At 32.5% G+C, this 21,832-nt stretch overlaps 2 protein-coding genes across 2 annotated transcripts; one reads left to right on the top strand and one right to left on the bottom strand.

The window, feature by feature from the left end:
* Positions 1–15,769: 15,769 nt before the first annotated feature.
* Positions 15,770–18,668, top strand: LOC139857297 (F-box only protein 6-like). Its single transcript, XM_071846031.1, has 2 exons — positions 15,770–16,198; positions 17,325–18,668. The coding sequence occupies exons 1-2, from the start codon at positions 16,098–16,100 to the stop codon at positions 18,526–18,528; spliced, it is 1,305 nt and encodes a 434-aa protein (XP_071702132.1). The 5' UTR covers positions 15,770–16,097; the 3' UTR covers positions 18,529–18,668.
* Positions 18,669–18,698: 30 nt separating this feature from the next.
* Positions 18,699–19,258, bottom strand: LOC139857298 (uncharacterized). The gene is made up of 3 exons (XM_071846032.1): positions 19,184–19,258; positions 18,934–19,090; positions 18,699–18,840 (listed from the first exon to the last, which is right to left on the bottom strand). The coding sequence occupies exons 1-3, from the start codon at positions 19,184–19,186 to the stop codon at positions 18,794–18,796; spliced, it is 207 nt and encodes a 68-aa protein (XP_071702133.1). The 5' UTR covers positions 19,187–19,258; the 3' UTR covers positions 18,699–18,793.
* Positions 19,259–21,832: the final 2,574 nt, after the last annotated feature.

The following is a 21,832-nucleotide window of genomic DNA, read 5'->3' as shown; positions in this document are numbered from 1 at the left end:
TCGAAATTCTGTCCGTGTAACACTACGCGATAAATACTCAATGTAAGTTATGTTCTCCTTTTTAAATTAATGTCTCGTAACTAAGTTATTATTATGCTTATTTGAGCCGAAGTAATCATGATGTTGGGCTAATTACTAAAATTGGGTAATTGGACTTTGTACCATAATTGGGGTTTGGACAAAAGAACGACACTTGTGGAAATTAGACTATGAGCTATTAATGGGCTTTATATTTGTTTAACTAAATGATAATTTGTTAATGTTAATATAAAGATTTACAATTGGGCGTCCCTATAAATTACCATATACACTCGATCGGACACGATGGGCGGGGTATTTATATGTACGAATAATCGTTCATTTAACCGGACACGGGAATGGATTAATAGCCACTAGAATAATTAAAACAGGGGTGAAATTATGTACAAAGGACACTTGGTATAATTGATAACAAAATATTAAAACCTTGGGTTACACTCAGTCGACATCCTGGTGTAATTATTAAACAAAGTATTAAAATCTTGTTACAGTTTAAATCCCCAATTAGTTGGAATATTTGACTTCGGGTATAAGAATAAATTGACGAGGACACTCGCACTTTAAATTTATGACCGATGGACTGTTATGGACAAAAACCAGACGGACATATTAAATAATCCAGGACAAAGGACAATTAACCCATGGGCATAAAACTAAAATCAACACGTCAACCATCATGGTTACGGAAGTTTAAATAAGCATAATATATTTTATTTCATATTTCCTCGTACTTTTATTTATTGTCATTTTAATTATTGTTATTTATTTTATATTGTTATTTAAATATCGTCATTTACTATACGCTTCGCTTAAAATATAAAATCGACAAACCGGTCATTAAACGGTAAAACCCCCCCTTTTATATTTATATTTATATATTGTTATATAAAAATAAAGTGTTTCGTAAGCCCGTCTCCCTGTGGAACGAACCGGACTTACTAAAAACTATACTACTTCGCGACTAGGTACACTGCCTATTGTGTTGTAGCAAGGTTTAAGTATATCCATTCTATAAATAAATAAATATCTTGTGTAAAATTGTATTGTATTTAATAGTGTTTTCTGCTAAAATTAATAACTATTTTATATACACCTCGCATAACATCATTAACCAATTAACTTTCTTCTTGGGGTTACAAGTAAAACAATTACCAAATGGAATTTTTATCAGTCAAACTAAGTATATCGATGATATGCTAAAACGTTTTAAAATGACTGCTTTAAAACCAATGTCAACCCCAATGAGAACTTTACTGGATGCTGATACTAATGGGGAACCCTTTGATATTACGCTTTATCGAAGCATGGTTGGTTCTTTAATGTATCTGACTGCAAGTCGACCAGACATTACACTTGTCGTAACTGTCTGTGCTCGCTTTCAGTCCAACCCAAAAAAATCTCACTCCAAAGTGGTTGTTAGGATTTTTCAATACCTTAAAGGTACACCTAACCTTGGGATCTGGTATCCTCATGGATCCGATTTCAATCTCACTGCTTATACTGATGCGGATCATGGTGGTTGCTATGTTGATAGAAAAAGCACATCTGGATCAATTCAGATGTTGGAGAATAGGCTAGTTGGTTGGCCATCCAAAAAGCAAAATTGTGTGTCTTTATCAACAGCTGAGTCTGAGTACATTGCTGTAGCTCACTGTTGTTCACAAGTTTTGTGGATGCAAACTCAACTCTTGGACTATGGCTTTAAGATTTCTCAGACCCCGATCTATTGTGATTCACAAAGTGCTATTGCAATAACAAGCAACCCGGTTCAGCATTCTAAAACTAAACACATAGATATTCGTTATCATTTCATTAAGGACCATGTAGAGAAAGGGGATGTAGAATTATACTTTGTGCCTACTAAAGTGCAATTAGCTGACATGTTCACTAAACCTTTAGATGAACTTAGGCTAAAATTCTTGATCAAAGAGATTGACATGGTAGAGTATAGTGCTTGATATTCCTTAGATCTGTTGGGACTTATTTTTGAGATCTTGTGTTTAAGGGGAGTAGACACTTTCTAGGGGGAGCAACTAAGTTTCTATGCTTTAGATAATTTTTCTTTAAGGGACTGCCTTTAGATTAATGATATCTTCCTAGGTACATTTGTTCAATGTTTACGCAAGGGGGAGGTAACTCATTGATATCCTATTTCAAGGGGGAGTTAATTCATTTTCTTGGAAACATAATCAAAATGCTGATTTAATTTCTTGTATATCACATTTTGAAGGGGAGAAAAAGGGAGAAAATGAGAAAATTATTCAAAAATATTGTTTTTTTCAAAAAGTGAATTAAAAATTTCTTTATTTTTATCTGAAATAATTCACTATGGCTTGTATACATCTCAGTATGCAACCCGTGTTAACAATTGGTATCACTAAAGATTTGTACTTTGTATAAAATTCAAAGCTCTTTTGAGTACAAATCTTATTTTGAAAAATTCATAAAAATTGGAAAAGATAAAATCCAAAAATATTTAAATTTTACTGAATAAATGCTATTTTTAGCATTTTACCGAGTCTGACAACCAACTGCACAGATTTGGTAAGTTCAAAGTTTTCAAAAAAATTGTCTCAGAATTGTTTTTCATGAAAAGATTAAAATGGATTTCAAGAGGAAAAATCAATTTGTCAAGATTTGAAATTAAATTGTTAATGTTTTGAAAAATTGGACTGAATTCGGTATATTAGGCCCATTCTGTAAAGCCCATTCGGTATTTTACCTTCGGTATCTATAAAAGGAGAGTCAAAGTCAAACATTACTCTTACTGTTATTAATTACCTACCGAGTCTATTGATTATACCGAATCGGCCTAATTCTACCGAGTCCGTCATTCTGTTTCTTCAAATTCTTAGTAATTGTTCATTTTAATCAATGTTTAAGATATATAATTGTAGATCTGAGATAATTATATTTTTATCAACCAGAAAAGCTCAAAATAACTGGATTATGACCTTTAATTTTTGAAATCTTGTTGATTATACCGAGTCTGAGTCGAGTTCAATTAATCTTTGATTAAACTCAATTGATTTTGAAAATCAACATGAAATCTTGTCTAATCTGAGTTAAATTGACTGATCTATCATTTGACCGAGCCTGATTACATGTTTAATTGCTTATTTGATGGATTCTGTATCTACCGAATGTGTTCTTATCCTGATACCGAATTTGTTCATACAATTAACATGTTAATATGCTTATAATTGAATGGTTGATTGATCATGGTTGTGAAATTACATGATATATGATAGAATATGCATGTTTGAGTGACTTTCTATTAATTGTTGAAGATACCGAATCTGGTTTTCCTTCTTGATACCGAGTCTGAAACTTGGTACCTTGAAAGTTTCTAATTTATATCTTCAAACACTTAACATGTTTATTCTATATTTTTCTGATATGAAAACTCAAGCTTATTTGGTTACAGAATCTAAAGTTTTCATAACTACCGAATCTGCTTGAATTGTGCTGAAATTGACTAAGTGTTATATAATTGACTTTGCATGATGATTTTGTACTAAGATGAATATCATATGAATGTCATGGTTGTCAATTATTTGTTCATATTTGAGAATAAAAGTCTTTTATATTTTTGAAAAATCATAAAAATCTTAAAATTTAAAAAATATAAAAAGGATTTCAAAGGCAAATAAGAATAGAGATATATGCTTTTTGTTAAATATCTTGTGGTCTTCTATTTCTTATCTTTACAGCTAAATGGCGAACAATCACTTTATCAACTCTGAAACCAATATTCCCTGCAAATATTGGACTGCAATTCTAGAGAGGCATACTTTATGGCCTGCTCTGAGCTCCACAGTTAGTGTGCCAGAAACAGACTTGGATATTCTTAACATATCAATCAGATTTGTGGAGGCCACACAACCAAATGCTACTAATCCACAGGGCGAACCAGCCAGATTTGAATTTAGGCTAAGGGGAGTACAAGGATTCAGGAGTTTCACAAAAGCTGACTTCAGGAGGATATTCAGACTTCCTCTTGTACAGAATGCTCCTGCTTTTCCTGCTACTCAGCAAATGATGACTTCTGTCTTTGATCTTGGTTATGTTGGAGCTACCAATGTTCCACCAGCTAAGTTTCAGAAGAAATATCTGCATTCAAGGTGGTATGTGATCTTATCAATCATCAACAGATGCTTGTTGATGACAAGAAGTGGATCTGATAGCTTAACTGTGCCGATGCTCAAACTTTTCTACTCATTCACAAGAGTAGAGAATCCTGATTATGCAGAACTTATATGGGATTTGGTTCAGGCACAGGTTGAAAAGCCAAGGGGTTCATACATCCCTTGCGAAAGGTTTTTCTGTATCTTTATCCATGATGCTATCAATGCTTGCAGAAATGCAAATATCTTTGTACCAGGTACACATGGATTATAGATGAAAAGGTTTGGAGAGCTGAAGATGAACACTCCTATGGTGTCTGATAATCAATTCACTGCGCCAATTCCAAATTGGCTAGTGAGGCTAGCTGAACCCCAAGACACTCGTATGCGTTCTTATTTTCAGGCTGTAGGAATACCTCTTCCGAACCTGGTACAACAAGAACAAGTTGAACCTGCCGTGGTTCCAGCCCCAGAGATTGTAGGGGAACCTGTAGTTCAACCACCCGAGCCAGCTAATCCTCCACTTAGAGTAAACCTCAAACGATCTAGGGTAGCACACCAAGCTCAACCCGTGAGGATCAGGGAACCTAGTCCAACTAGGATTGAACCAACCCTTTCCACAACACCCGAAGTAAGCAGTGACACTTCAGCAATAGCATCTGAATCATCTCCTGAAAATTCTCCTAAGAGAACTCGATACATGCCTGATGAGATGATTTAGACTCCACCAACCCAACGAGTAACTAGATCTAGGACTTCGACACCCATCGTCCACCAAACAGTTACTCCAACCAGTGGTGATACGGACCAAGACCTAGAACCAATTAGGTCACCCTCACCCATATCCGTATCACATTCAAGAATAACAGTAAGCCCTATGCTAAATGAAGCGCAAGCTTCGGTAGGCAAGAGATCTAAACGCACAGATGGTAAAACGACCACTAAGCCCATCCAATCTAAACAGGACTTAATAATAAATCCTACAAAGCAAGGTGCTTCGGCATCTAAGGAAGTAAAGTCTTCCTCTGTAGTAAAGTCTGCGTTGACTCAATTGATTGAGGAAACTCAATCATTGAAGTCCAGAACGGACGAAGGGGAGCCGAAAAATCTTGAAAAGGCACCCTGCGTATCGGCTGGAAATCCTCCTGTACCTCAACGTACAACAGGGTCTCGAGGTCCGGCTTATCTTGATGAGGAAGATCTATCGCGTCCCATGGAAACGAGTCAACAAGACAATCCTTCGGGATATTTATCAGACTTCCAGCAGACTGTTCCCTTGGTTCATGAAAGTGATCCATTGGTTCAAACCACTTCTCTTCCGGATTATGAATCTCAGGGTCTGGAGGAAGAGTCTTTAACTGAAAGAGATGTGCCACCTCATGGTATATCAATGATTTCAGGAGTCGGGGATAGCAATATCTCTGCGAGAACTAAACAGACTGGTAGTTCTACTACTTTGTCAGAGTTCCATGAGACCAAAGTCATGGAGGCGGATGCTTCGAAAGAAACTTCGCCGGTGACAACTCCGGTTGTTACCCAACCTCCATCAGAAGGGGATAACACGAATCTAACTAGTAGTACGTACAGCCCTACATATAAGAATAACACCGTACAATCATCCTTACCTGCCCTCACGGCAACTCAAACACTTCCACCGACATCGCCTTCAACAGTTGCTGCTGATGCTGCTTTTGTTCATGGTTACACTATTGTTTCACCAACAGGGTCACCTTCTCGAAGTTCAAATAGATATGGATTACAATATCTTTCTGACAATGAGGTGGAGGAGCTCTATCTTGCTGAGTTTGCTAAATGAATTGATCTTGATGAAGTTCGCGAAACTATGATGATTTATCTTGAGCAAGCAAGGATAGTATATCCTTTATCTCCATGCAAGTCACCTGGACCAATTCACGTGCCTGATCATGATGATTTCGATCCCGACAATCTTCATGGGGGGAGAATAGACAAGGTGGTTATCGGTCCAGTGTTTTTCAAAGATCAACTTATGAAGCTGGTACATCTAGTCAACAGAAGAATAAAGATGTTATTGATATATCTGATTCTAGTGATGAAATTGAAGAAATTCAGTGTGAAAGTTTTCTAGATGAATCGGAAAGTCAGAGAGAGGGTGACTCAGGAATGTTAATGATTATGGATTCAGCTGATCAATCAGAGAAAGAGTTAACTCAAGAGGACAATCAAAACTTTGACAACATTGAAGATATTTTAAAGGGGTCATCGAGTGTCGCCAATGAATTCAATGATCATCAATTTGTTAATTTGATATCTCCAACTGACGAATTTGGAATACACTTCGAAAAGGAGATTTTCTCTAATGGCAAAGAAGATACCACGACTCCTCCCGATTTGAATGTTCCTTTTCAAATTGCAGAGATTGTTCTTGAATGTGATGCAAATTACCAACTGAGTGAGGATGAAGAGAAAAGTATTCTTCGTTCTCCATTCATTAAACAACAAGCATATAGAATTTATGGAGATTCTGATCTCGTCCTTTCTGCATCAATGAGTGTTCTGGGTGCTTGGAAATATCATAAGAAACCAGAATTTCTCAAAGCTTATCTGAGTGTTCGTGACAAATTCAAATTGAAGAATGAAGAGAAACTTCAAATTCAGCGGAGTTCAGAGATTAAAAGCATAAATAAGATTTTGATGATTAATAAGGATGGAGTGAAGATGCCATTGTTTCAAGTTACAAGAATGGATGATGAGGATTACCAATTCTCAGAAGCGGATTTTGATAAACTGAAGATGGATGACATTATTTTCATTTATAACTATCTGATTAACTTGAATGAATCTGCAACGATTTATCATGCTACTGCAATGAAGGCAGTCTACAGGTTTATTCTTGATTCGATGAGATGGATGTCAGTTCATGATTTTCAGTTGGGATTGGAATCTGGACACAAAAAGCTCGGAATCAAACCACCAAATCAAGTGATTGAAGAGCTAAGATACATGTCCTTACTTGAAGTGAGCGACTGTCCATATGGGTTTGTATTTGTCAATTCTCACGATACAAAGATCTTCATCAGAGTCTCAGATTTCAGAAGATACTCAGACGAAACGTTGATGTATACTTTCAAGTACATGAGATGGAGATTGATCAATAACTGCTATTCAACTGAAGACATTGAGATTGTCAAATACATTCTCACAAGATTAAAAAGTCGTCTCAAAACAAGAGTGAATATACGAAGATATGAGAATCTCAAGGGATTCAAATCTAAAGTTCACTTCAGAGGAACAAAGTTCCTTTAGATGTTTTAAATAGGATTATGTTGTAAAGTTTACATTTAACACTAAGGGGGAGATTGTTAGGACCCCGAAGTTGTATAGTGTTAATGTGAAAATAAGCTTAAATGAAGGTTCCTTAGAAGAGGGCTATATAAGGAGCCTAAGTAGTCCTAATTAGATAGCCATTGCATTGTAACTGAGTTCTAGAAGCTGTGGAATGTATTTGTACCGATTCTCTCTAATACCGAGTCTCATTCCTATCTACCGAATCTCTCTTTATCTTATCATTTCTCTCAATCTCAACATGATCTGACCTATCAAAATGTCACTACAATAGTGGTATGGCTTTGTCAACATCGAACTTTAAATCCATACACGAGGTATCGTCAACATCGAACTTAAACCCTCATCAAAACAAATGAACAATATACTCTAGGATATGGTATCGTCAACATCGAACTTTAACCCATACCCCACAAGTAAATAAATCATATACATACATATATAATTATTCCACTCACCTCAACGCCTTTGGTGAATTAGGAAATCAACCTCGCAACCTTCAATGCAGCGTACCTATTACATTATGTATATAATTAACATACAACTCGTTGGACTAAACACCAACAACTTACTATTGCGCATTTAATGACCCAATTGCTTTAAATGAACCTTTTACACTAAAACCGCCCATTCGAGGCCAAGACTCATCGTTAATCACTAAAAGCTAGTGATTAAGGTCTAACAACACCAACTAATACAAACTTAGGGCATTTCATACCCATCTTGTCCAACTAAGTCAACAGTTACTCTTTTGACCCATATTAACATCAAGACTCATGATTTTGTCAAACCCGAACCTATTAATAAAACTTTCACTAACACATAAATGTGTTAGTGATCTAACAACACAATTTTCACTTTAAACGCGACATTACAAGGCAAAACCCTAGATTACCACTCCTTAGGGCTTTCTTACAACAATTTGACCCAAATTCGCCCATTCAACCCCCAAATGGGTTTTACAAGTCTTAAATGACAAAACCCTAGCCATAAATCAATTAAAACTCAAAATACGGAGTTAAGGCTTACCAATACTATCACGACGTAGCTAGAGATGTAGGGAACAACTTTAAAACTCGGGCTTGGGCTAGATTTGGTCTCCTTCTTCTCCAAGTGAGCTCTCTCTCACTAGAACTCTAAACCTCTCTCTAGAATTGAATGTGATGTAGTTGAAAGTGTGTTAAATGAGTTATGGTAACCCTTGTATCAGTTTTCTAGATCCAAAACCGTCTAGAAGTAAAAAGACCAATACACCCCCAAAGATGCCATTTAATTTGGGTCAAAAATGTCAAACAGCAACATCTGTCGCGTTTCGCGACAATCTGTCGCGTTACGCGACACCCAAACGTGACACACTCTAATAAAACGCGATAAAGTGGACAGGTCGGGGGTCCTGAATCTGTCGCGTTCCAGCCAGCTTTGTCGCGTATCGCGACTGACCAAAACGCGATGGAACCACCCAAAACGCGACATAAGGCCTGATCGAATCATTTTCTACATTTTCAAGATTTAAACTATAAGCAAACGGCCATAGATACCATATTAAACATACACGAAGTTAAACACGCACCTTAAGTCATATATATAGAAAAAGGGACGTTACAGAAATGATTTCTGACTATCGGATGGTATTCTAATTTCATAGAATATCTATATATATAGAACAAAAGATTTCGTAGATTACGGAGTAATTTACGGAATATGTCAGGCAAAGTTTACAGTAACAGATACGCTAAGATGTGAATTAGAAGATACACTAAAATATGAATTTTGTCTATACACTATTCATGCAATCAATGCAGTAAAACGTGTCTAGACTAAGAATGATAAGCAGGTGATTTTTCAAAAAAATGATAAGAAAAACTTTTGACATGCAGACACGGTCGAAGTCCAGACTCATTAATGCATCTTAATATCTATCAGTTAGACACACTAATGCAAGACCTGGTTGGCTAAGACCACCGCTCTGATACCACATGAGACGACCCGTCCTAATCCATAAGGACGAATACAATAACATATGATTACATTGCGAGGTATTTGACCTCTATATGATACATTTTACAAACATTGCATTCGTTTTAAAAGACAAATTTTCATTACTTCGAAAGTTGACAGGCATGCATACCATTTCATAATATTCAACTATAAATGACTTAATTTGTCATTAACTTAATAATAATCTTTATTGAACTCAACGACTAGAATGCAACGTCTTTTAAAATATGCCATGAATGACTCCAAGTAATATCTTTAAAATGAGCAAATGCACAGCGGAAGATTTCTTTAATACCTGAAAATAAACATGCTTTCAAGTGTCAACCAAAAGGTTGGTAAGTTCATTAGTTTATCATAAACAATCATTTCCAACATTTTAATAGATCACAAGATTTTCATTTCCATTTTTCATAAATATACATCTCATATCAGGCATTTCGCAAACTGCATAGAGATATAAATCATTCATATGAATTGAACACCTGGTAATTGACCTTAACAAGATGCATATAGAATATCCCCATCATTACGGGACATCCTTCGGACATGATAAATTCAAAGTACTAAAGCATCCGCGACATGGATGGGGCTTGTTGATCTCGATAGATCTATCTTTAGGATTCGCGTCAATTAGGGTGTCTTTTCCCTAATTCTTAGATTACCATACTAAAAAGGGGCATATTCGATTCGATAATTCAACCATAGAATGTAGTTTCGATTACTTGTGTCTATTTCGTAAAACAGTTATAAAAGCGCATGTATTCTCAGTCCCAAAAATATATATTGCAAAAGCATTTAAAAAGGGAGCAATGAAACTCACTATACTGTATTTCGTAGCAATAATGCATATGACGGCACTGAACAAGTGCAGGGTTGGCCTCGGATTCACGAACCTATATTAAGTGTATATGCATATATATATATATATACATATATATATATATATATATATATATATATATATATATATATATATATATATATATATATATATATGTATATATATATATATATATATATGTATATATATATACATATAGATATATATATATATATATATATATATATATATATATATATATATATATATATATATACATATAATAAACATATATATATACATATAGATATATATATATATATATATATATACATATGTACATATGTATATATATATATATATATAGATATAGATATATATATATATGTATATATATATACATACATACATACATATGTATATATATATATATATATATATATATATATATATATATACATATGTATGTATGTATGTATATATATATATATATATATATATATATATATATATATATATATATATATATATATATATATATATATATGTTGGTCAATATCTGTCTAACAATTTAAGTCAGGTCATAGTGCATCACAATCCTAATGCTCGAGATTATCATGCAGAGGTTAACAAAATCAATTTGACTCAAAATAACTTCAAAATATATACATGTTTATTATATGACTTAAATATAGTCATTTTATATATTGAAATATTTTTATTAGATTTTATTTGAGTAAATAATACAAGTCTTTTATTAATAAATAAAAATTTATATTAAAATTTATATATGATAAAAAATATACTTTTATATATCTTTAGTAATAAAATTTATAAAATTCACTTAATATCATAAAAATATAGTGGTATGTGTTATTAATGTACTTATATTACGTGTGATAAAAATATCTTTGTATTACCTATCTATTTGATAAAATAATATTGATAATAACAATAATGAATAAAAGTTGTATTTTGTAATAATAATAATTATTATGATAATAACAATATTTATTTACTAAAGATGATTATAATAAAATGATAATTCTAATCATGATAATAATAACGATACTTTTTAATATTAGTTGTAATAATAATATTTTATATAAAAATAATAATTCTATTCAAAATGATAATTTTAAATAATAATAATACTAAAATGATAATAATAATGATATTTTATAATAACAATGATATTTCTATTAAAAATGATAATTTTAATAAAAAATGATAGTTTTAATATTAACATTACTTTTAAATAATGAAAACGATATTTTTATCTAAATCAATAACTTACAATATTTTTATTTCATCATAATACTTATACTCATTATTCCCTAATCGATTCGTTTAATAGCTTTTAGTACTCTTTTATATTGCATTCATAATAATGATAATAATAGCAATCATAATAATTAGATGATACTAATATTAGTTTTGATGATAATGATACTAATAAGTATTATAATAATATTAATGATAATACTAATAATTATAATAATAATGATAATATTAATAATAATTTTTAATGATAATAACAATAATAATAATAATAATAATAACAATAACAATTTTTAATAATGATACTTATATTAATAATGATAATATTAATATTAATAATAATAATAATAATAATAATAATAATAATAATAATAATAATAATAATAATAATAATAATAATAATAATAATAATAATAGTAGTAATTAGATAATAGTAATAATAATAACGACGATAATAACGACGATATTAATAATAATAATCATTTTAACAATAATACTAAAATTCAATTGACTATAACTTCTAATCTGTTTGTCGAAACCATTCGATATCTAAATGAAAAGTTCTTAATTTTTCGCTAGCTTTTCAACGACATGCATATCACACACCTTATCTCAGTAGTATATGTATCTAATTCAGGATTCAGCATAACCTATCTAACGACAATATCAAACGTACAAGCATGCATAATCCTATATACACGAGCACTAGTCAGGGATACACTTAATAATATATAAAAGTTAAGTTATGAGTGCTCACGTATCAATATTGTGATTCAATATTGCAGGAAAGTACATAGACGCAACGGAGACGATAAACACTAGTTTGACCTCACGAGCTATATCCCCGAACAATACTCATAACCTCCATAGCTATAACCCATAATTTCCTTAGCTCTATCCCTCTCGAAAAACCCGTTTGAAATAGCTAGCTCATGACCTCGTCATAGTATTTTATGTATAATACTACTAATAATAATATATACTACTAATACTAATACCAATAATAAGATTAATATTAATAATCTGAATATTAATAATATTAATATTAAATATATATATGTATATGTATATGTATATATATATATATATATATATATATATATATATATATTTCTATCTATTGCGAAGTGAATGATGAAATGAATCAGAAGTGAACTCATTCGATATTTAAAGCAAAGTGGTAGCCACCTACTACCCATGCGATCGCATGGGTTTTAGGCTCTTTGGCCATGCGATCGCATGGGCCAAGGTTCCAGCTCATAAACACGTTTAAAAACCTTGCCGACACTTTTATATTATTATTATATACATATTATATTTAATCTATATAATTATATAAATATTATATTATATTTATGTTCATCGTTAACTTGTAAATTTAGTTCTAAAGAATTGTACGTTGTCACTCGAGTAATGTCTCGGTTTCGGTTTCTCGAACGTATTTTCGTACGCTAAGAAAGCTGATACTTTACGTTTCGCGACGTGTACCTTTATCAACAATTTGACTTACTCATCGATAAATTATATTATAAGAAATGTAACTTATATATTTGAGTGTTGTGGTCATTTGCTTCTATAAATCAGTGGCTCGTTGTTTATCAAAATATATTATTTTAAATCAGACGTTTTACGACTAAGTAATATTATATTTTATCACTTTGTAAAATATATATACATATTCATTTGGAAATATAAATTTATACATATTAAAAATATTTAGTTTTTTAAAACTAATTATATTTCAGAGTTTATATAATTTAAAATCGTTTTCATAATGTAACATAAATTGGTATGAATCATTTATGTACCAGTGTTCCCTTTAACCTGTCAAATATTCTAATTGCTAATCGAATACAAATATCGTTTGTTAAATAGTTTGAAATGTATACAAACACGTTTTTAAATACATTTTGCAAATTATCTATATAATTAACAACCAATATACGTTATTTAATCAAAGACATTTTTAAATAAACAAGTTATATTATATCGAAAAGCGTTTTGAAACTAAACCAGTTGATTATTATGTACTTTAGTCTTCCACTAACTTTGTCTAATTCTCGTTATTTGTCACTTTGTTCTCAATGATAGATTACTTTACCACTTATTCCGAATACCGTTAAAATGAAAAGTTTCCTAAATCAAAGTGGACCTCTCAACAGAGACTCGTAATCATACAATGTATCTGATAAATCAATCATTTGATATTATCTTTTAATTCCAAACATGTTGAACCAAAAACGTTCATGTAAAGTATTATACCTAATATTTTGTTAAAGTTATCAAGTTATAATATATACACATATACATATATAATCATATCCGTTCATTTAATGGTTCGTGAATCGTCAGAATTTGGTCGAGGTTAAATGAATATATGAACACAGCTTAAAATTCTTGAGATTCAACTTAACAAACTTTGCTTATCGTGTCGGAAACATATAAAGATTAAAGTTTAAATTTGGTCGAAAATTTCCGGGTTGTCACATTTTTAAGTAAATATGATCTTGTATTGAATATGAAAGTGTTTAATACAATTGTATTGTGTTTACTACATCAAATGAGAGGTTATTTTATACACTTTATGTTCTAACAGCTAATTCTATTACAAGGAATGGCTTCAAGTCACTTTTGGAACCTCCTTGGTAAATATGGAAATATGTTGTTGTGTAGCCTGCACCAATCCGTTGAATACTTGAATTTATGCAGTCTTGTGATCACCTTTTTAGGGATATGATGAAGTGGACCACTTCTGATCCCAAAGTCAACTTACCTAAAATGATAAGTTGACCTTTTGTTGACTTATTCTAACATTGCCTTCTACTTTTTCGAAACTCATCGATTTTCTAACCCATCTGTCAACCTAGCAAGGTAACAAATTGAAGTGTTGTTTGTACATGTGTTCAAATCCACCATCGCTATTGCAGAAAGATTAAATGATGAATTAGATTATCATTCAAATTTCAGTATCATGAAATAAAAAGGATGTCAATTTTTCTTGATTTCCATAAGTCGAAGGATACAAGGATATAAAGGTAGATAATAGACTAGGCCCTTACATAAATAACAAATAACTGTGGACCAATATCTGTACAATAGTCCCTTACAACAATATACCAAAATCTGTATGCTAAAAAGCACCTTGCAGTAGAGCGAGAGAGCAGCGAACAGTCAAGCTGAAACGAACTCCTCGAAGAGAGAAGTCCTTCATAAATATGTTTGTCTGTTGATATCGAGATAGAACATGAAGAACTCGAATTTATCTTATAGCGACCAGATTGTGAACAAAGTGTATATCAATCTCATTATGTTTCGTACATTGATGCAAAACCCGGTTTGACGAGAGATAAACAACACTCACATTATCTAGTATACAATAACGATCGAGAACAACAGACATTGAAGTTGGAGAAGAGAGTCGTGTAAGCAGTAGGTTCGACAACTGAATTGGTGACATCACGATATTCGACCTCAACGATGGATTAGAAGGCGTGTGATGACGCTTGGATGACCAAGAGGAACACTCAAAAACTGGTTGTGGATTTGCGAGTGAGGTGGCACCTAACATATCCTATAATTTCTATTACATACTCTGTTCGTTTTAATTTAATATGTTTGTTTTTTCTTTGGAATATCTCAATTTAATAATTACTTTAAAAATAGATAAGAATATAATAAGGTATAGTTCTTTTATACTCTTTCATTTTGTATGTAAAACAAAAAAGAAAGTAAAAAGTAAGGGGTAAAACATGTTAGTGAACAAAAACAATAGAAGGTAATAATGAAATTTATTAAACTGTGCGTTTTTTTGTCCGAGGACTATTAAATTGAGATGCGGAGAGTATTATATTATTATATTTATTTATTATAAATTATAAACTGCAATATTTTTTTTGTAATTAATAATATTTTAATTATACGGAGTAGTTAATAATTAATCACTATAAATATTACATCTATGTCTCATATTAATATTGTAGTATTTTATTTTGGAATGTCTCAAATTAATACTACGTAGTACACAAAAAAATTAAAAGCTTAAGTTCTATTAGGATCTTAATATAAGAATGTATTATGTTATGTATGTTGATATGATTAACGAGGGAAAAAAAAAGTAAGTAAAATTAAAAAGTTATGGCAATTAGTTAGTTAGCAATAGCAATAGATTTGAATGGTTGAATTTCCTAAAAATTCGATTTCGGTGAAATTCACTGTCACAGCACCCTTTCTGATCACATCACACTAACACACTAACAAGCAACCAATAAAAAGATTCTTTATCATTGTGGTGATCCACTATCACTTTAATTATCTTATTACAAATTATGGAGTATATATAATATAATTATAATTGAATTATTATTTGTGTATGTATTATTTAATAATATAATATAAATATAATAAATTGTAATAATTCAGTCACTGTAATCTTTTTGTCTAAATAGAACCTGGAGAACTGATGAACAAATGAATTTCATCTATGTTAAGTAAATGACTTAGGGCTGGTCATGTTCAGACACTTTATTGATCAAGTTCAAGACCTCGTAGATCGCCATGGTTTTCCACCACCACCTCCTCCGGTTACCACCGTTCCGCCGTTGCATGACAGGTTCTCTTTTTAACCTAATTCATTGAAATCAATTATGATTTTGATTTCGTTCAACTTAATTGCTAATTTTGAAGTCCAATTAGTGTTCTGATATCAATACTGTATTAAATTAAATTAATCAGGTAATATATTGTATTGAAATAGGAACTTTTATATTGAATTAGAATGTGACTGTTAGTGTTGGCGAATTGATACTATGACTACTACTATTACTAAATTGTATTATTGACTTTAAGTTTGTTTACTTTTATTTTAGGTTATCTTCTCTTTTAGTTGCCGTAATTTTGTTTCTAATAGTCATTGTTTTCAGCAATGGATTGGATTGGATACATGTTGTATACAGTAGTACAGTACTCAATACAGTATAAAATTATCACAAATAGGAAATTTTTGGCACTATCATTAGAAGGATGGCATTGACTTTATAACTTTTTTTAGATGATCAATAGAACAATAAGCTTAGTTGAAAACATATAAGAATTTGCTAGTTGTTGCTCTCTTCTAATTAGGATTAGTTTATGGTAATTGGCGTCGGTTTCGCATAGAGTTAGAAGCAAATGTTTTTGTAGTATCTTTATAATTGTGTGCACGATTCGAGTTAGCCTAGGCAATAGTCAATACATTATAATGTCTTTTATTAGTGAGCCTGATAAGCTGTAAGTTGGGATTTGCATATTTTACTTGTTCAATAATAGTTCCATACATGAGATGAGAGATCATTAGTGTTCTGTTTGTATGTACCAATCAGCGAAAGAACAATGTCTGTATTGGCAGCATTATTCGCGAAGATTTGCAGCTGTTTGCTACTTTCTTCAGCACTTCAAGTTCTGACATAATAATTTTATTATTGAAATCTTTAAATGTCGCTCATAAGCGCCACATAAAAAAAAATGCCAAGACGTCCAGTTAGCGCATCAATGAAATAAACATGTGCAACTACTTCAATGATTAGTGTTTAATGCTGACGACAAGTTCACATCATGTTGCCATATTGGGATAAAATGATATCATGTTCTGTATTTCACAGCTATTAGCCTGCTATCTTCAGTTTTATATTGCTTTAGTTACCGTCTCCACCTTAAATTTTGTTATTGCCATTACAAACTTTGCACCATTTTCTTTGCAGATGGTGTTTTCTAAATCTTGAAAACGACCTGTCAAAAGACGGTTGCTATGATCTCATAATGAAGACCAAGAAGTCAAAGCTCAGAGAAACCCCTTCAAAGAAAACTCAAAAGGACCAAAAACATACCGAAAATCCCAATTCAAACGAGTCCATGGACGAAATCTGGAAACACTTTCCCGAAGACTTATACGAATCTGTCATCGCACGTCTTCCCGTAGCCACATTCTTCCGTTTCAGATCCGTTTGCCAGAACTGGAATTCGTTACTTCATTCCAACAATTTCACACTTCAATGTACTCAACCATCACAACCATGGTTCTACACCATAACTCACGAAAACGTCAATTCGGGTGCTATGTACGATCCCGTTTCTAAAAAATGGCACCACCCGATCGTCCCCAAAATACCCACAAAAATGATCATCTTACCTGTAGCTTCAGCAGGCGGTTTACTCTGTTTTCTTGATATTGGACATAGAAGTTTCTATGTATGCAATCCGTTAACTAGCTCGTTCAAACAATTACCCGCCAGATCAGCTAAAATCTGGTCACGTGTATCCGTAGGGATGATTTTAAATGAAAATTCAACTAACTATAAGATCATATGGGTTGCCACTAATGGCGAGTACGAAATCTACGACTCCATAGTAAACAGCTGGACCCACATGGAAAGTATACCCGACTGTATCGGGTTACCATTATCATTAAACTATGGTTTGCAGATTTTGTCTGCAAACGGGTTAATGTATTTTTTGAGGTTGGACCCAGATGGGATCGTGTCGTTTGACATGGATAAAAGGGTTTGGAACCAGTATCTGGTCCCGGTCCCACCGCACTCCCGGGACCATTCACTAGCGGAATGTGACGGCCGGATGATGCTGGTGGGACTGGTGACGAAAAACGCCGCCACGTGTGTTTCCATTTGGGAGCTTCAAAAGATGACTCTCTTATGGAAGGAGGTTGACAGAATGCCAAATGTAATGTGCTTAGAGTTTTATGGGAAGCATGTTAAGTTATCTTGTTTGGGTAACAAAGGATTAATTATGTTATCCATTGAATCGAAAATGATGAATCGATTGGTTACATATGAAATTTCGAAAAAGGAATGGTTGAAAGTTCCTGGTTGTGTGCCGCCACATAAGCGAAAGCAAATGTGGATCGCGTGTGGGACTACATTTCATCCGTCCTTAACCGCCATTGCTTGATATTATCATGTCTATGTAATGCACGATTTTGTTTATGTTTATATTGTCGTATCCTTTGTTTCCACGAACGTTTTGTATTGTCATTGTGTGCATGTTTAATGTATTGTGTAATTTATGTATTAAGTCATTTCAGATGTTTGTAATATAACAGATGTGAGATGCCATTGACAAAAGTTAAAAAACAGATTCATATATTTCAAAGAATTGGTTAAAGGTTACAAAGTAATTAAAACAGCCATAGATCGGTAAAATTGTGTTCTAATCTTCAAGCCTTTCCTCCACTTGTAGCTGTCCTGATGATCTGAAACAGAGCTGCAAGATGATAAAAAACAGATTAATTATGGATTTGAATTCGATTAGGACAATTGTGGCAATGTAAAGAGAGATTGATGGGATTAATCTTACATGATCCAATGACAACAAACACAAAGAAACCAATCATAAGAGGGCCAACAGGCAACTTTTCGCCTTTTTTGGTGGACGATTCACGCACAGATCCACGTCTAGTGATGTTCTTATCGAATTTTCCTATTTTCTTATCGGCAAGACGCTTTGAAGTAGTCTATGAATGAAGATAAGATCATAAGCTTGTTAGTATTATAAAGGTATACGTATATTCAAAATATCGGAAATAGTAGATCGATAGTAAATTTACCATGATTATTTTAAGAGATCGGAGGATGGACGGAGAACGATGGAAGTTTTTTTGTTTTCCGGCGAGGTAATGACAAGGTGATGAAAGATGACCAAAAAAGGTTAAGATGTAGTTGTGTATTTATAGCTTCAAGAGGTTCATGTTTGGTGTTTGACTTTAAAAAAGGTTTACGAAAGAGTCGTTTATGGTCCAGCTGTTGCGTGCTAATTGGTTTATGAAATGTAGCTTGACTGCGTGGCAGATGTTTATTGGGTATTAGTGACGTGCTTATAATAAGTTACCCCGTATTTTATTTTAATTTTAATAAAAGGGGGTTCAATTTGTTCATTGACGCGTTCACATACTTGACGAGTCGACTGAGTAAATAATGTTCAGCGTTGGTCACCGGACGTTGTGTTGTCTTTTATATAAACGCGTTAACGTTAATATAGAAGCAATATGTTTTCTAGTAGTTAGATGACAATAGCCACTCGATCCGGTAAATATTCAGATAATTCACCTGTTTCGTGATAGATATAAACGAATCTAATGAATAAAAATTTCATTAATGAATATATCCATTATTACCCGAAATATATATATATATATATATATATATATATATATATATATATATATATATATATATATATATGTATGCTTATATATTTATTATTACAAGTTTTTTTTTTTTTTTTTTTTTTTTTTTTTTTTTTTTTTTTTTTTTGAAAGGCAAGCCCCCCAAAGTGTAGCAAGTGAGGATTGAACTTGGGTCCCTTTGGAACTTTCCAAGCATCCTACCACCAAGCCAACCCCTTGGGGTTATTATTATTACTATTATTACAAGTTTTACATGTTGATTTCAACTCAATAATAATAAAATGGAGTATAATCTATTACAATAAAACATGTATCTAACAAAATAAATTTACAAATTTCATATTTAATTTTTCATTATCTATTAGTAACTTTAACAAATCTTATTATAACTTTAACAACGGTTATACATTCTTATTGATAGATTTTAATTATGTCATGTTATATTTATTTTGCCTATACTACGTTTTTATTTTAATTGCACATTAGAAAATATTATAATATTTTTTAATATCCATTGAATATCCATTAACTCACTTAATCCACTGAATATATGAATATGGATATAGATGGATGACCTGAAATTAAATGAATATGGATATGAATAAACAAAAACTAAATGTGTATGAATATGAATACGACATCATCTGATCCATATCCGATCCATTATCATCTCTAATTGTATTCCAGTAATAAAGATAATTAAACAAGTGTCAGTTTATTCTTACTTGATACAGGTTTAACTTAGTTTTAAGTTTAACACAGTTTTTATAAATAGAAGAAAGAAGTAATAAATGTGAGTAATGAGAGGAGTTGGAAACTTTTTATGAAGGATACAAACAAGGAACACCGTCATGAATAGGATCGAGAACACTAAAACAATCCTAACAAACAAGCTCCCGCTAACTACAGCCAGGGGCGTTTTTTAGAAGGGACAAGCGGGGGCAGCCGTCCCCAGTGGATTTGTGTAAGACCCGAATATTTGTAGTGTACCTAAGTATAAATAAGATACTTGAAGTGGGGCTTTCGTTGTACATTTTAAAATGAAGAAGGATTCTGCCCAGGCCATCCGCGCGCCGCGCAGGGTAATGGCGCGCCGCGTCAAATGCTGACAGTTCACTTCTTCCTTTTTTTTTTAAATTAGATATTTTGAGGGCTTTTTGGTAATTACACATGGGGGCCCGAATTAAAGGCCATAGATCAGTCTTGGAGCCTCATTTACTCCATTTCCATCTACTTCAACCTTATCACTTAAATTCTAGAGAGAGAGTAAGATCCTAGTGTGAGAAAACTCATTTTGGAGAAGAAGAAGAAGGAATCTTGCTTAAGCTCAAGTTATAAAGTTGTTCATCTACTTCCTAGCTACATTTTGAGTGTAGTGGTATGCTTTAATCTTAATTTCCTTGTTTAATTTGATTAAGGGTTAGGGTTTGGGGTAAATGATGAACTTAAAACCCATTTGTGGGTGAATTGGGTGTTTTGGGTGAAATTGGGTCATGTAGACTCAAAGATGACTAACTAGGATTTTCAAAATGTTAGATTGATGTTTATGAACTTAAATTAGTTAGTAAATTGCTAGCACACCTATATATATGTAAGTGGGCGTTGTGTGGGTTAGTGGATGACCCGAAATGGGTGCGTTGACCTTAAATTGGTCAAACGGGTCAAAATGGACCTAGGTTAGTTAATGTTTGTGATTAATGCATAAACCTTGTGTTGAAATGTGTTTTAAACCTATCTTGGCTAATGTTAGGGTTTTGGTGTGAGTTGACCCAATTTTAGGGTTAAGTGTCCAAATGGGTCAAAATGACCTAGTAATGGTGAGTGTTGTGAGTTTGACCAACTTGAACGAATGATTGATTATATATACTTTGTAATAGGTGCGTTACCTTGAAGTTTCAAGATTGGTTTATTGATTCACCGAAGGCGTAAGGTGAGTGGAATAATTATATGCGTAGATATATAATGTATTTATTTATTGTAGCGTGAGATGTGAAGTGTCGATGTGCTAAGACACCACATTTCACGTGACGAGTGAAGTGTCGATGTGCTAAGACACCACTCAAAGTAATG

Source organism: Rutidosis leptorrhynchoides, chromosome 7 (genome assembly GCF_046630445.1).
Source record: "Rutidosis leptorrhynchoides isolate AG116_Rl617_1_P2 chromosome 7, CSIRO_AGI_Rlap_v1, whole genome shotgun sequence".
Classification (NCBI taxonomy): Eukaryota; Viridiplantae; Streptophyta; class Magnoliopsida; order Asterales; family Asteraceae; genus Rutidosis; species Rutidosis leptorrhynchoides.
This window is presented reverse-complemented; position numbering and strand designations above follow the sequence as displayed.

What these genes read in the sequence shown, in the direction of transcription:
- LOC139857297 (XM_071846031.1), top strand. Translation starts at nt 16,098, where the DNA reads ATGTTCAGACACTTTATTGATCAAGTTCAAGACCTCGTAGATCGCCAT. An exon ending in GTTCCGCCGTTGCATGACAG is followed by an intron (nt 16,199 to 17,324) that starts GTTCTCTTTTTA and finishes TTTTCTTTGCAG; the next exon opens with ATGGTGTTTTCTAAATCTTG.
- LOC139857298 (XM_071846032.1), bottom strand. An exon ending in GTTTGTTGTCATTGGATCAT is followed by an intron (nt 18,841 to 18,933) that starts GTAAGATTAATC and finishes ATCATCTTGCAG; the next exon opens with CTCTGTTTCAGATCATCAGG.